The 16,969-nt window shown below is 44.5% G+C and overlaps 1 protein-coding gene across 1 annotated transcript in view; it reads right to left on the reverse strand.

The window, feature by feature from the left end:
• Positions 1 to 3,191: 3,191 nt before the first annotated feature.
• LOC103117816 (putative tetratricopeptide repeat protein 41) overlaps positions 3,192 to 16,969 on the reverse strand; it is a 113,159-nt gene continuing 99,381 nt past the window's right edge. The window contains exons 16-17 of the mRNA XM_060194298.1: positions 6,046 to 6,178; positions 3,192 to 4,238 (exon numbers count right to left, since the gene is read on the reverse strand). Coding sequence (XP_060050281.1) covers positions 3,647 to 4,238; positions 6,046 to 6,178 — 725 coding nt within the window. The 3' untranslated portion in view covers positions 3,192 to 3,646. The remainder of the gene's footprint in view (positions 4,239 to 6,045; positions 6,179 to 16,969) is intronic.

Below are 16,969 nucleotides of genomic sequence, written 5' to 3' on the forward strand. Positions count from 1 at the left end.
TGATGACCTCTGTGCTGTGGACCTCTCTGGATTTTGGGGCTTTGTCTGGGATGCCCTGGATCTCCAGTATGGATCCTTCTAGTCCTGTGGATGAGGGAGGTAGGTGGACCCAGCTGGACCCAGGCCCATGCATGGGCTGCTATATGTGAAGGACACTGCAAGACCAGAAGCCTCCTGAGATTTCTACCCAGAGGACCACCCTGACACTACCACCCCGCCTTCTCAGGTAAGGTGCATTGAGTTCTGTCTCAGTCCAGCTAGGCTGCGCCTGATCTGCGCCTTGTGCTTCTGCCCAAGTCAAATCAACAGTAATCCCTGCCCGTCATAGGGTATTTCTGTGTGAACTAAGTCAGACTCTCAGATGGAGTTCCTGGAGGAAAGGCAGGTGCAACCCATCCAGAACCCCAAAGAGGAGACCTGAGCTGCAAGGACTACCCAAGTGAACGACTCCATAGTTACCATTCAGCAGAGTGCTGGGTAGAGTTCTGGGAATAACTCGCCAGCCGGGCACTCTGCCTGGAAAGCCACACTGCCATGTGTGACATAGGCAGGGTACCATTTAAAACAAACAGCTCAAGGCATTTGTGTGTGCCTGAACTCCTGTGGGGTGGAGGGGTCAAAATGGTTTAATGGGGAAATGGGTTAGACTGTGACAGATCACAACTACCAACAACAGAAGGTTTGTTAGGTTCACTAGCATGCTTGTCCTCTAGGGAATCCTGAAAAAAGAGGTGCCAGATTCCTTCTCATTGTGAAAACACTGGAAATGATACTCAGAGAAGTAGAGTAGTTTTTTCTAAGGTTACAGAACTGAACCCCTCCTCCCATGGCTTCCAAGTAATACGTAGGGTTTTTTCTTTTTAACTTATGTAAGTTTATATATATATACATATATATATACTTAAATTTTTTTAATATTTATTTATTTTCCCTTTTGTTGCCCTTGTTGATAAATGCTTTTTTTTAACCAGAGCACTACTCAGCTCTGGTTTATGGTGGTGTGGGAACTGATGGTGGACTGGAAGTATTGAGCCTTAGGCATAAAAGTTTTTTGCATAATAATTATGATATCTCACCCACCTGTACATAGGATTTTAAATTTAAATTAAACAAGAATGAACGCAGTCCATAGGTAATCCTTGCAATTAGTGGGTGATATCTTATAAATTCCTGGTAAAATCTGAAGTCAGGTAAAATATTTCAAATGGGGCCAGGAGATAGCTCACTAGGTAGAGAGCACAGCATGGAGGCCCTGGGTTTGATTCCCAGCACCATGGACAGCACCAGAAGAGTTCTTTAGATGTTGAAGGGCTGTCATAGTCTCTCTCTGATATCTGATTACTGTAAAAAATGGCGACTAATTCCTAGCACTGCAAAAACGGTATCATCTGTTTTCCATCTACACCATGCCTCGGCCTCGCGTGAGCTTAATGTGCAGCTTGACGATACGAGAATCCGGCATGAAGCCCAGCCAGTCTATCTTGGCGTTACTCTTGATCGCACCCTGTCATTTCACAAACATCTCATAAAAACTGCAGCAAAGGTGGGCGCGAGGAATAACATCATTGCAAGACTGGCCAGCTCCTCATGGGGCGCGAGCGCTTCCACACTACGATCATCATCTCTGGCATTATGCTATTCCACTGCAGAATACTGTGCCCCAGTATGGTTCCGTAGCCCCCATGTCCACTTGGTCGATTCCAAATTATATTCCTCCATGAGGATAATTTCTGGAACCATCTGTTCCACCCCGGTTCCATGGCTGCCAGTTCTTAGCAACATCGCCCCGCCAGATATTTGTCGGGATGCGGCATCATCTAAGTTCATTTCCCACGTCTACGTTCGACCAGACCTGCCAATATACGCGGATATCTTCGCCCACCCTGTTCAACGCTTGACGTCTCGTCACCCAATCTGGTCCCCTACGCCTACACTGAACTTCTCTGTTCCAGTCTCTTGGAAACAGAGCTGGCAGTCAGCTGAGGTAAAGAACAAACACCTCATCACAGACCCCTGCAAGCGTCAACCCGGCTTTGACCTAGCACGTTATGATTGGGCCCTCCTCAATCGCTATCAAACAGGCCATGGCCAGTGCGCCGCTATGTTCCATCGCTGGGGAGCCAGAGACGACCCGAACTGCCCCTGTGGCTACAGACAGACTATGACCCACATAGTCAACGACTGCCACCTCTCCAGATTCAAAGGAGGTCTCGAAACTTTACATCAGGCTCAACCTGATGCTGTTGACTGGCTACGGAAGAAGGGCAAACGCTAGAAGTAGAAGTCTCTCTCTCCCTCCCTCCCTCTCTCTCTCTCTCTCCCTCCCTCCCTCTCTCTCTCTCTCTCTCTCTCTCTCACACACACACACACACACAACAACAACAACAACAAGTAGAACCCAGGGCACATGCACAATGCCCTGGATTCATTCCTTAGCACTCAATTAAAAAAAATAATGATGTTCAGAGGCCAATTGCAAGTGGTAGCTAATTCAGTAGCTACACAATGACCCAGGTTCAAACTCTGGTTTCCACTTGTAGGGGGAGAGCTTAACAAATAGTAGTGTCGTGCTGTGCACATTTCTTGCTTTCTCTCCTTCTTTCTTCCTCTCCCTCCCTCCTTCCTGCCTCTCACCCAAAAAAAAAAAAAAAAAAAAAAAAAAAAAGTCATGCAAGTACTAATTCCCAGCAATAATCTTAGTGGCAAAAAAAAAGTTTGAAACAGGTAATGATATCAAACCCATGGACTCTAGTTTAGTTTTACTTGTTTCATCACAGGAGTTACAAATTTTGTTTACACAGAAAATAAGCTCCATTAAGTCATAAGATAATCCTAATAACATAAAAATAACACCATTAGAACTTTAACAACACTGCCTCAGTATATTTTTAGACACAAAACCCTGAGAGATCAAGTTTCTTCTACCTACCCTAGAACTGTGAGTCACTTAAAATTGTCTTTTTACACTAAAATCTCTTAGAATGTTTTTGGGGGCTGAAAAATCAAAATCCCCAAACCTTGTTAAAAAAAATACCTCATTGGGAGTCAGGCAGTAGTGCAGCAGGTTAAACGCAGGTGGCACAAAGCGCAAGGACTGGCGTAAGGATCCTCCCAGTTCAAGCCCCCAGCTCCCCACCTACAGGGGAGTTGCTTCACAGGTGGTGAAGCTGGTCTGTGGGTGTCTCTCTTTCTCTCCCCCTCTCTGGCTTCCCCTCCTCTCTCCATTTCTCTCTGTCCTATTCAACGACGAAGACATCAATAACAACTACAACAGTAAAACAAGGGCAACAAAAAGGAATAAATAAATATTTTTAAAAAGAAAGAAAGAAAATACCTCATCATGGTCAGGGAGGTGGTGCAATGGATAAAACATTGGATTCTTAACCATGAGGTCCTGAGTTCAATCCCCGGCAGCACATGTACCAGAGTGATATCTGGTTCTTTCTCTCTCTCCTCCTATCTTTCTAATAAATAAATAAATAAATAAATAAATGAAGTCTTAAAAGAAAAGAAAATACCTCATTAAAGAGAACTAAGAAAAAAATGACAGACACAAAAGAGCTCATACTCATCTTCACTCTTTATTAAAATCATGTGAGCTCTTCAGTTTTGATTCAAAATGAGATCTCAGGGGGAAAAAACACTTCTAAGGAGCAGAACTACTGTCTGGGCGATGAAAAAGCCACTTTTCTGATATAAGATCAGATAAGGATTCCCAGGGATTACTTGTGTTCATGGACCTAGGCAGGGGATGCTGACAAATTGTGGGCACCTGACCTTTTGTGCCATCAATTTTAGCTGACAGCACCCTTTGTCGTGAAAGCTTTATGACGCTATTCATTTTACCCCAAGAGAAAATCTTAGAGGACCAGTTTTCATTATTTGCTGCTACTTGCTTTTCTGGTCCTTTCCATAGCTCAGTATTCTTTTGGGTCTTCTGCCAGGTCTTCTCTTCATCCGAAAAGGAAATCACAGGTTTCAAGACTTTTTTCCTTTTTCCAGAAGCACATTTGGAAATTGCCTGAGACGTCAAGTCTATGATTTTGGCCCTGAAGAGCTTATCTGCACTGGTGCACAAAGAAAAGCTGAACGTGTTGAAACTCTGAGCACTGTGGTAGTTTAATTTCAGCAAGGGTTCCCAGAGGGAGGCACCATTCCTCAGGCTCTCAGAATACTGCTGGCTTATGCCTTGAGGCCAACATCTTCTGCCCAGGATCCGTTCAATTTCCCTCAGGAGACTGAAAAAGATCAAAAAGTTGAGGAGTCGGGCAGCAGCACAGCGGGTTAAGTGCAGGTGGCGCAAAGCACAAGGACCCAGGTTCGAGCCCTCGGCTCCCCACCTGCAGGGGAGTAGCTTCACAGGCTGTGAAGCAAGTCTGCAGGTTTCTTTCTCTCCCCCTCTGTCTTCCCCTCCTCTCTCCATTTCTCTCTGTCCTATCTAACAACAATGACATCAATAGCAATAATAATAACTACAATAACAATGAAAAACAACAAGGGCAACAAAAGGGAAAATAAATATTTAAAAAATTATAAAGATCAAAAAGTTGCTGGGAGATCATAAATATAACCTGGGGGAGGGCAAATGCTGCATAATATCCAAGGCCCCGAATTCAAGCCCCCACTCCCTACCTACTGGAGAAAATTACTTGAGTGGTGAAGCAGTGCTGCCAGTGTCTCTTCTCTCTTCCTCTCCCTCCCTCCTCAATTTCTCTCTGTCCAAGCAAATAAAAATAAAAATAGAAGAAAAAGGGAGCTGGGTGGTAATGCATCTGGTTAAACACAAAGTGTGAAGTGCAAGGGTCAAGCCAAGGATCCCAGTTTGAGCCCCCGGCTCCCCACTTACAAGGGGGTTGCTTCACAAGCAGTGAAGCAGGTCTGCAGGTGTCTTTCTCTCCCCCTCTCTATCTTCCCTTCCTCTCTCATTTTCTCTCTGTCCTATCTAACAGCAGCAGCAACAACAACAACAATAGCAACAGCAACAACAGGAAAAAGATGGCCACTAGGAACAATGGATTTGTAGTGCAGGCACTGAGCCCTAGCAATAACCCTGGAGTAAATAAGAAAGGAAGAGGAGGAGAAGAAGAACTGGAAGAAGAAAAAGAAAAAATGGTCACAGAGAGCAGTGGATTCATAGTGCCAGAACCGAGCTCCTGTGATAATCCTGGTGGCAATTTAAAAAAAAAAAAAAAAAAAAAGCATAACCTGAGTAACCAGAAGCATATTTCTTTTTTTTTAATTCTTTATTGGGAGATTAATGGATTATGCAGTTGACAGTAAAATGTAATAGTTTGTACATGCATAACATTTCCTAGTTTTCTACATAACAATTCAACCCCCACTAGGTCCTCCTCTACCATCATGTTCCAGGACCTGAACCCTCCCCCCAACTCCAGTCTTTTATTTTGGTGCCAGAAGCCTATTTCATTTGGAGGCATAATGCAAGCATATTAGCTAGATTGTTATAATTTTCACCTTAGACGTCTAAGCCTTTACTTTGCCATAGTAACCATCTCCTTGGACTTCACTTTCTGCCTTCCCATGCTATCTTTACTTTGCTCCAGCAACCAGGAAAAAATGTTTTCACTAACAGTGTATTTGTGTTTGATAAACCAAGAAACAGTTGTGAATGGAAAGTGGAGAACAATAAGAAATGTCCTTTGGGAGATCCCTGAGATCCAGCACAAAGACCTCCAGATGTAAGCCTGACAAAATAATGTGATATTAATTTATTTGTAACAGCTTAACAGACTGGACTGGACAGTAGAGCCAAAGGGATAACTTCACAACTAGGCCCTTTTGCCCCCACCAGAATACTACCCCTTTTTCCCAAATTCCCTTTTTGTTTTTTCTTTCTTTCACCTGTATAACTCTAAAAGCTGAGGCTGAGAGTGAGGTGGGTTTAGAAGCCATGAGTCTACCATTGTCTTGAATTGCTAGCATTTGAATAGAACTGTTTTTTTTTTTTCCTCCCCCAAATCTTCATCTCCCAAATGTTGGCTTTCCAAGACCTTGGCCTTTGGTAACAACAGAAGTGAAACTTACTGCAGGATTCCAGAGATTGATGTGTGAGCAGATCCCAGGTAGGTCGCCCTTAAATCCAGTGATCTGTATAAATAGCCTGCTGCCTCTATGATGACATGGTGATGACAGGAGTCAATGATCAACAACTGACCTGCTGCATATTTGGAAAAAAGAAGAAAAAGAAATATTAGAATTTTAAAATTATATATAACACATTTAACAGAAAATAAACATGTATTGGTGGTGGGATTAGATTGTCACGTATCATAGTATTCACATCCCCTACCAAAAAAAAAAAAGTTTCACCAGAGTCTAATTATGAAGAAACAATCAGGGGGACCAGGCAGTAATGTACTGGGTTAAATGCACATAGTATGAAGCTCAAGAATCCCAGTTCCAGCCCCTGGCTCCCCACCTATAGGGGGGTCGCTTCACAGGAAGTGAAGCAGATCTGCAGGTGTCTATCTGTCTCTCTCCCTCTCTATCTTCACCTCCTCTCTCAATTTCTCTCTATCCTATCCAATACAAACAGGGAAAAGGAGCTGCCAGGAGCAGCGGATTTGTACTGCAGGTACTGAGCCCAGCAATAACCCTGGAGGAAAAAAAAATCAGGTACAAACTGATCGACAATGAGGCAGGGTGATAGGACAGAAGGTACACTCTTCAAAACTGTGAAGTCAGGCCAAACAAAATGACCCCACTTAAATGTTCTAGACTAGTGGATTGGGCGGTAGTGCAGAGGATTAAGCCCACATGGCGAGAATCCCAAGGACCAGTGCAAGGATCCCGGTTAGAGCCCCCAGCTCCCCACCTGCGGGGGGGGGGGTCGCTTCACAGGCAGTGAGGCAGGTCTGCAGGTGTCTATTTTTCTCTCCCCCCTGTCTTCCCCTCCCCTCTCCATTTCTCTCTGTTCTATCCAACAACAAACGACATCAACAACAACAATAATAACCACAAGGCTACAACAACAAGGGCAACAAAAGGGGGGAAAATGGCCTTCAATAGCAGTGGATTCATGGTACAGGCACTGAGCCCCAGCAATAACCCTGGAGGCAAAAAAAAAAAAACTATTTTGAAGGGGTTATACTGGTATCATTTACTATAAATGGAAGGCCAGAAGATGCAAGGCATGTATCTAGGTATTCAAGAGACACAGCTGGTTGTGTACAAGCTAGAAACACTGACAGGTGATCCCACCAGCATCCCTGGATTAGTAATAGCAACAATAACATTATTAACAGTAAAACAGTAAGTGTACATAAGTAATTATCAGTTGCCAAGTCTGTGTGATCCTCTAAGGGATAAACTCTCACTTGTCTTTCTTGTAATCCATTCTTTTCAAAGGGCACACATCTCCATAGTTCAAAAATGAAACTGTGGTGCACCTGGCTGAGCACATATATCAGCATACGCAAGGACCTGGGTTCAAGCCCCCAATCCTCATCTGCGGGGGTGGGGGGCAGAAGCAAGGTCACAGTCTTTTAGTGATGAGAACTTTGGCAGCGGTTAAGGAATTTGGTCCAATGTGTAGCAGACGAGCCCCAGGTCACCCACACCCTACGCCAGTGCCCTTGGCCACTACACCAGCCTGCCTCTTCCTCCATCATGGACTGGCCTGCTTCTGAGATCAGTCATGGCTTCTGCTTCCAGAGATGTTCTCTCTTTATAGCTCTGCCTCAGGATCTAACTCTGGGTTTCATATTGCCTGAAGCTTCTCCTGGAAATCTGATACGAAGTTTCAGATATTGTCTGTTTCTCTTTCCTTTTTAATTTTTTAATATTTATTTATTCCCTTTTGTCACCCTTGTTGCATTGTAGCTGTTGTTGTTACTGATGTCGTTGCTGCTGGATAGGATAGAGAGAAAGGGAAGACAGAGAGGAGGAGCGAAAGAGAGACACCTGCAGACCTAATTCACTCTCTGTGAAGTGACTCCCCTGCAGGTGGGGAGCCAGGGGCTCAAACCGGGATCCTTATGCCAGTCCTTGAACTTTGCATCACGTGCCTTAACCCGCTGTGCTACCACCTAACTCCCTCTTCCTCTTTTTATGAATAATTTCCATGACTATGCTGAGGCCAGTTGCCCCAGTCAAGCTCAGCAGTAAGCACCTTATGAGTTAATTTACTCATCTCAGTGCAGTCACACTGTTCTGACCTTATCTGGAGTTCAGAGGTGAAGTGGAGGTCTGTGGAGGTAGTGCACAGGATTTGCCTGCAAAAGGTTCCAGGTTCGGGGACCAGGCAGTGGCACACTGGGTTAAGCGCACATAGTACAAAGTGCAAGAACCTGCACAAGGATCCAGTTTGAGCCCCTGGCTCCCTGGCTCCCTGGCTCCCTGGTTCCCTGGCTCCCCACCTCCAGGGGGGTCACTTCACAGGCAGTGAACAGGCCTGCAGGTGTTTTTCTTTCTTCCTATCTTCCCCCATCTCAATTTCTCTCTGTCCTATCCAATAAAATAAAATTAAATTTAAAAAAGGCCTCCAGGAGCAATAGATTCTCAGTGCAGCACCCTCGAGGCAAAAATAAATAAATAAACACAATAAATACAATAAAAGGTTCCAGGTTCAATCCCCTGCACCACTAGATGCCAGAGCTGAGCAGAACTCTGGTTATGAAAGAGGTAAAATGGCGAACAGAAGCAGAATGTTCCATGTGGTGGCTAAGTATGCATTCTCATACATCCTGGGTATCTGTAACCAGATTCTGTACCCTGTTTGTTCTGCCTGAAACCCCTTCAGGGGCTCTGACCTGCTGTGGAAGTAGTCCTTTATAGGGACCAGCTTAGAGTGCCCTGACCCCCACTATCTCAGGCTCTTGCACCCCAGTCTCTATCTAGATCACACACCTCGATCCTCAGCCTCTTTAATCTGATGACTCATTCTGTACAGCTTGGGTATCAGAGCTCTCTGGGATGCATTGAATCGACCTTCTCGTGGTGCATCCCGTGAGTACCCACTCATTGGGGAAACTGACGATCCTTCCTAGCCGACTGAATCCACATGGATCCCAATCACTTTCAAAGCCAGCAACAAGCAGCTCCTGACAGCTTTTCAACCTGACCTGTTGACTGGCTACGGAAGAAGGGCAAACGTTAGAAGGGCAAACGCTAGAAGAAAAGAAGAGCTCTCTGATTACTCCCTCTAGCGGCAAACACACTAACTGTGACTCAGGCCCAGGCCCAACTTACCCCATCTTCCCCCCAGAGTACCAGCTAGGCAGCACTATTCAGCAGACTCAGTCCTCCCAAGCCAGGGCAGAGGAAAGGCCATGATGGGGTCATTAAAACTAGGGAGAAAGTGATCCAGGTGGTGGCGCAGTGGATAAAGCACTGGACTTTCTTTTTTTACCACCAGGGTTATTACTGGGGCTCAATGCCTGCACCATGAATCCACTGGCTCTGCAGACTATGTTTTCCCTTTTGTTGCCCTTGTCGTTTTTTTATTGTTGTTGTGGTTATTATTGTTGTTATTGATGTCACTGTTGTTGGATAGGACAGAGAAATGACAGAGAAATGGAGAGAGATGGGGAAGACAGAGAGGGGGAGAGAAAGATAGACACCTGCAGGCCTGCTTCACCACCTGTGAAGCAACTCCCCTGCAGGTGGGGAGCCGGGGGCTCGAACAGGGATCCTTAGGCTGGTCCTTGTTCTTTGTGTCACCTGCGCTTAACCCACTGGGCTACCACCCAACTCCCAGCACTGGACTTTCAAGCATGAGGTCCTGAGTTCAATCTCCCACAGCACATGTACCAGAGTCATATCTGGTTCTTTCTCTCTCCTCCTATCCTCCTCATGAATAAATAAATAAAATCTTCAAAAAAAAAAAAAAAGAAAGAAACTAGGGGAATTAGGGTGATAGTGCAGCGGGTTAAGCACACATGGCACAAAGTGCAAGGACCAGCTTAAGGATCCCGGTTCGAGTCCCACAGGCGGTGAATCAGCAGGTCTGCAGGTGTCTCTCTTTCCCTCCCCCCTCTGTCTTCCCCTCCTCTCTCCATTTCTCTCTGTCCTATCCAAGAATGATGCCATGAATATCAACAACAATAACTACAACAACAATAAAACAAGGGTAACATGGGCCCCCATAGGACCTTGCCCTCAATTTGAATCAACAACGGTAGAGAATGTTCCATCCTCCGAAAGGAGGCTGGACAACATACTCTGGACAACATACTCTTTACTACACCTGAGGAAGATGGGTCAATATTGGGGCAGCCTGGAATGTTCCTACTCACAATGTGAGCTCAGATCTAGAGGGATGCAGAGGTCACATAAGCTCCTAAGCTGATTATGGGCCCCAGATCACATCAAATCGATGGGGTTTATAGTCAACAATATTTATACCCTTTTCCCATATTAAGGAGCTACTCTCTTCCCTGATCCAGCTTTCTGGTCCTTTTCCCATCCATGACATCGTCTCCCCAGACAATAACTTGGATCCACCGGCATATCAGATTTCAGGCTCAGGGGAAAAAAAAAAAACTGTATAGCCACAGGCCCTTTGGAACTAAGGTATGCCTACTAGCTATCTACAAGATGGAGACACCCCCAACTCTTCATCTGCACTACTCCAGCCTTTAGGTCCATGAGTGGTCAACAATTTGTTTGGCTTTGTATGTTAACTCTCTTTTCAACCACCAGGTTCCAGATGCTAGCCTGGTGCCAACCAGACTTTATGGAGAGATGACCCCCACTAAGGTGTTCTGGAGCTCGGCTTCCCCAGAGCCCTTTCCCACTAGGGAAAGAGAGAGACAGGCTAGAAGTATGGATCGACTTCTCAATGCCCATGTTCAGTGGGAAGGCAATTACAGAAGCCAGACCTTCAACATTCTGCATCCCACAATGACCTTGAGTCCATACTCCCAGAGGATTAAGGAGTGGAAAAGCTATTGGGGGAGGAGATGGGATGCAGACTTCTTTTGGTGGGAAGTGTGTAGAGTTGTACCCCTCTTATCCTATGGTTTAGTCAGTTTTAAAAATTTTTTAAAGGAATAAATAAATAAATATTTAAAAAATAAAAAAAGAAACAACAACTAAATCTCACCCCACTTCCCTAACATTTAACTCTATACTCTATAGATTTTTCTTTCTTTCTTCTTTTTTTTTTTTTTTTTTTTGGCAGACCTCATCTCATTAAATCCTCAGGGAACACTGTAGGCAGACAATAGCATCCCTTTTTGGCTAGTAAAAGAAGAATTAATTATACCCACAAGCTTAGAAACTAGCAAAGCTGGAATTCTAATCCCATAACTTCTAGAAGCAGGAGAAAAGAACACTATTCTCCCTGTCCTAGTGGTTCCTCAGGAGATTTTTCCATGCAAAATACAACAAGGAAGGAGCCAACAGTTAGCTTTCCCATTCTGTACTTCCACACCCACCTACTTACTTTTTTTTTAATATTTATTTTTTTCAGCTATTATGGCCTGTAGAACGCTTTCTTCCTCCCCTTCTCTTTCTTCCTCTGGTAAGCCAATAATGCGTATATTGTTTCTTTTGAAGTCATCCCATAGGACTCTGTTGTTGTTTTCAGCATCTCTTAATCTCTTTTTGAGATCTCTTACTTCTTTTTTAGTTGTCTCTAATTCATCCTCAATCTTGCTAATTCTGTCTTCAGCCTCATTGATTCTATTCTCTCTGCCCTATACTGCTTTCTGGAGTTCATCTATTTTGTTGCCCTGCTCTGATACTGTTTTAGCTTGTTCAGCTAGTTGCCTTCTTAGCTCAGCAATTTCAGCTTTCAGCTCTCTAATAACCATGAGATAATTAGAATTTTCGTCCATATTCTCATTTGTTGTTCCTGCATTTCTGATTACAATTTTTTCAAATTCTTTACTCACTCCTGTTATTATTTCCTTAGCTAATGTTTGGATGTTGAACTCGTTGTTTTGTGCTTCACCCTCTGGAGGACTTTTAGCTGGACTCTTGTCCTGGTTCGAGTCTCCAATATTTTTTCTTGTTGTTTTAACCATTTTATATAAATTAACAGTTTTTTCAATCCCTGAGTTGGAGTTCAGTGGTGTAAAAGCCTTTTTTTTTTCCCCTGTAGGCTATGGGAGCCTGAGGGCTTTTAAACTATCAATAGGCTTCTTAGCTTAATCACTGACTCCTGACCAAGAGATAAAGCAGGGTGTGGCAGAGATAATCCAGTGGTTATGCAAAGAGACTTTCACAGCCCCTCAGCTATGCCACCGAGGTATAGGTCTTCTCCTGAGTTTCTCCGGTTAGATCTCTGTCCCCTGGTGTCCCTCCCTGTTGCTGCTCCAGATTCTGAGGGTAGTAGCAATGGAGACTCAGAGTTGCACTTGGTGAGTCTCTGGGGAGTCCTTTCCTCCCTTCAGCTGTCCCCTTGTTGGTGGAGCAGACTGGAGGTGGTGTCTCCACTGACAAACTGTTGAACTGTTAGCAGTCACTTAGTCTCTCCTTAGGCCCCTCTCTCCTCTCTGTCACCAGCCACGCGTGTTTGTACTCACGGGTGATTTACTGGGTTTCTGTGGTCATTCTAGTCCTGTCTTGTTTCGGTCCAGGTGGTCTCCTTTGGTATTCCTAGTTGATCCGAGAGAGGAGAGGAGAGGAGAGAAAGCGATCTGCTGCTCGTAGCTCCGCCTCCGGAAGTCTCGACCTAATATTTATTTTTTGTTGTTGTTGCCCTTATTGTTTTTATTGCTGTAGCTATTGTTGATGTCATCGTTGCTGAATAGGACAGAGAGAAATGGAGAGAGGAGGGGAAAACAGAAAGGGGGAGAGAAAGATAGACACCTGCAGACCTGCTTCACTGCCTGTGAAGTGACTCCCCTGCAGGTGGGGATCCGGGGGCTTGAACCGGGATCCTTACTCTGGTCCTTGCACTTTTCGCCGTGTGTGCTTAACTCGCTGTGCTACTGCCCAACTCCCACCCCACCTACTTTCTAATGGAGAGAGATCTGGTGGAGGCAAGTGGTGATGCACGTGGCTGGGTGCACGTGTTATAATGTGCAAGGACCCAAGTTTTGAGCCCCTGGTCCCTACCTGCAGGGGAAAGCTTTGCAAGTGATGAAGCAATGCTGTAGGTGTCTGTCTCTTTCTGCCTCTATCTCCCCCTTTCTTTTCAATTTCTGGCTGTCTCTATCCAGTAAGTGAATAAAAATAATTTTAAAACTAAATAATTTCCTAAAACAGAGATTTGGAAGTGAGGGTCCCACTAATCATTTGAATATGTGCTCTCATATTTTAAACAGTAAAGGGCTAGCCAAATAATTCACTTGTATAGTGCACTGTTTTGCTATTTGTGCAGCCTAGGTTTGAGCCCAGCCTACATTGTATTAAAGGAAACTTTGGTGCTATGGTTTCTCCATCTCTCTCTGCCTTCTGTGTCTCAATATAAAAAATTAAAGTTGAAATGGTAACATCCCTCCTCCTCTGTCTTCAGAGAGAGCGATACCAGAGAATGAGAGAGAGATCAGAGTACTGGTCAGCACTGGCTTATGGTGGTACTGGGGACTGAACCTGGAACCTCAGAGCCTCAAGCACAAAAGTCTTGCAGAACCATTATACTATCTCCAGTGCTTCATATAAAAAATAAAGAAAGTTGTGTATTTATTACCATCTTTGGAAAAAGCTAAGCATTTTCTCCAAAGATAGTTCTTTATCCATACATGTTTGTCTAGTTAGTCTTTATTTTACTGAAATGAGAGCTTGTTCCTCTTGCTTTATGTAACAGTTATTGTACTCTAATTGGTGGGTTTTTTGCAATGCCTTTCCTGTTTATTTCTTCCACAGCCCACAGCCACCATTCAGGCAGTTGTCACCAGAAAACCAGGAAACTCAGGTATTGGTGGAGGTCCTCAGAAAGTTTCCTAGGAGTAGCCCAGAGTCTGGGAGCACACAGGACTAGGAAATGGAGACAGTCATAGCCTCAGAAGATAGGCCTCAGGAGTGTCACAGGGAAGGAGGATTATGCAGTTCTGAAAGGTTCTTTGTTGAAAGTTGTTTTTATTTTATTTATTTTTTATTTATTTTTTTTTGCCTCCCGCGTTATCTATGGGGCTTGGTGCTTGCACTATGAATCCACTGCTCCTGTGGCCATTTTCTCCATATTTATTTTGTTATTGTTATTGTTTTTGTTGTTGAATATGACAGAAAGAAATGGAGAGAAGAGAGGGAGAGAAAGATAGACACCTGAAGACTTGCTTCACCACCTGTGAAGCGACCTCCCTGCAGGTGGGGAGCCCGGGGCCAAACCTTGAGCTGGTCCTTGTGCTTCGTATCACCTGCACTTGACCCAGTGTGCTGCTGCCCAGCCCCTGAAAGTTTTTTTTTAAAGAAAGATTTTATTTATTTATTAATGAGAAAGATAGAGAGAGAAAGAACCAGAGATCACTCTGGTATATGTGCTGCCAGGGATTGAACTCAGGACCTCATGGTTGACAGTCTAATGCCTTAGCTGCTGCGCCACCACCCAGACCACTGAAAGTTTTTTTTTTTAATATTTAATTTATTTATTAATGAGAAAGATAGGAGGAGAGATAGAAAGAACCAGATATCACTCTGGTACATGTGCTGACAAGGATTAAACTTGGGACTTCTCGGTTGAGAATCCAATACTTCATCCATTGTGCCACCTCCCGGACCACCTGAAAGTTTTTTTTGTTTGCTCTGTCTAAAGATTCTTTGTGAAAAGTCCTTCAGATTGAAAAATTCATCAGCTCTGCTCATTCTTTCAATAGATATGTATGTGGCAACAAACAGGCTAGGGAGGGGGATAACTTTCATGGCCCCAAATGAAGCAAAAGGTTGTAACTGGATATTTCCATGTAATTCAATTTCTGCTCTAAAGAAAATGAAGGGGTGGGTAAGGTGGTAGCGCAATGGGTTAAGCACAGGTGGCACGAAATGCAAGGACCAGCTCAAGAATCCCAGTCCAAGCCACCAGCTCCTCACCTGCAGGGGGGTCTGCAGGTGTCTATCTTTCTCTCCCCCTCTCTGTCTTCTCATCCTCTCTTGATTTCTCTCTGTCCTATCCAACAACAATGGCTGCAATAACAATAATAAACAACAAGGGCAACAAAAAGGGAAAAAATATCCTCCAGGAGTGGATTTGTAGCGCAGGCACCGAGCCCCAGCAATAACCCTGGAGGCAGAAAAGGAAGGAAGGAAGGAAGGAAGGAAGGAAGGAAGGAAGGAAGGAAGGAAGGAAGGGAGGGAGGGAGGGAGGGAGGAAAAAAGAAAGGAAGGAAGGAAGGAAGGAAGAAAGAAAGAAAGAAAGAAAGAAAGAAAGAAAGAAAGAAAGAAAGAAAGAAAGATCTGAGAGAGAAAGAAAGAAAATGAAAGGGGAGCAGGCAGTGGTGCACCTGGTATGTGTACACCTTAAGTTTACAAGGACCCAGGTTCAAGCCACTAGCCCCCCACCTGCAAGGGGAAAGCTTCATGAGTGGTGAAGCAGGGATGCAGGTGTTTGTCTTTTTCCTTCTCTATCTTCCCCCTCCCCTCTTAATTTCTGTTTCTATCCATTAATAAATAAAAAAAATTTTTTTAATTAATAAAAAAATGATGAAAGAGGTTATATGTGTTCCCAGCAATAGGGAGGGGTAGAGGCAGGGCCTGTGGACTCAAGAGGAACTCTTACTACTTCTGTAACTCCCTAGAAGAATGTTAATTGGGTTCTTTATTACCAAGACCAAGCTTCCTATGTAAATCACCTATCTATACAGCAGGGCAAACATCCAGTCACTAATTTCTCTTGTCACTGTATGAATGTTCCTCCCTTTGAAGCTCCAAGCTCTCCCTTCCCTTAGCTCAGATGATACATAAACCTCACTTTACCTTTCTGTCTTCGAACCCATCATGTCTCTGTGGGCCCTCCGTATATATGAAACTATTTTTCTCCTGTGAATCTGTCTGATGTTCATTTGATTACTCGACCACCAAGAAAAGAATCCAGTGTGTGTGTGTGTGTGTGGGGGGGGGGGGTCCTTCCCCACACATGCAGGAAGTAAGTAGCTCTGGCTCTGCTGTGCTGGTGTTCTTCTATTCCTGATATGACCAAGAGTGACTTGGGTTTGTTAGTCTAATTCTGGTCATTGGATCAAGAATAGAACAAACTAGTAAGAGTTGGGTGTGAAACTGGAGGAGACTTGTTTCCTATGAAAAACAAGCTGAATGCTTTGGAATTCTTTCAAATGATGAGTGAGCAGGACAGATCATAAATGACTGTGGGTGGTGGCCCAGGAGCTTGTGCAACGGATAAAATGTTGAACTCAGGGGTCGGGTGGCGTACCCGATTAAGTGCACATAGTACTAAGTGCAAGGACCTGAGCAAGGATCCAAGTTTGAGACCCTGCTCCCCACCTAGGGGGATGCTTTATAAGCGGTAAAGCGAGTCTGCAGGTGCCTCTCTTTCTCTCTCTCTCTCTCCCCTTTCCAATTCAACTTCTCTTTGTCCTGTCCAATAGAATAGAAAAAATGACCACCAGGAACTGTGAATTTGTAGTGCCGCTGCCACTGGGCCCCAGCAATAAACCTGGGGGCAAAAAAAAAAAATTTAAGCTTGAGGTCTTGAGTTCAATGCCAGGTATTGCATATGCCAGGGTGATGTTCTGGCTCTCTCTTTCGCTTTCTCCTCTTCCTCCTTCTCATTAAAAACATATCTTAGGGGCTGGGTGGCAGCACAGTGGGTTGAATACACTTGAACACACGCACATGGCATGAAGTGCAAGTACCCACTTCCCACTTGCAGGGGGGTCACTTCACAGGCGGTGAAGCAGGTCTGCAGGTGTCTATCTTTCTCTCCCCTCTCTGTCTTGCCCTCCTCTTTCCATTTCTCTCTGTCCTATCCAACAACAACAACAATAAACAACAAGGGTAACGAAAAGGAAAAAAAACTGCTCCAGGTGGGAGCTGGGTGGTAGCGCAGTGGATTAAGCACACATGGTGTAAAGCGCAAGGACTGGCATAAGGATCCCAGTTCGAGCCC

This window comes from Erinaceus europaeus, chromosome 7 (assembly GCF_950295315.1).
Source record: "Erinaceus europaeus chromosome 7, mEriEur2.1, whole genome shotgun sequence".
Classification (NCBI taxonomy): Eukaryota; Metazoa; Chordata; class Mammalia; order Eulipotyphla; family Erinaceidae; genus Erinaceus; species Erinaceus europaeus.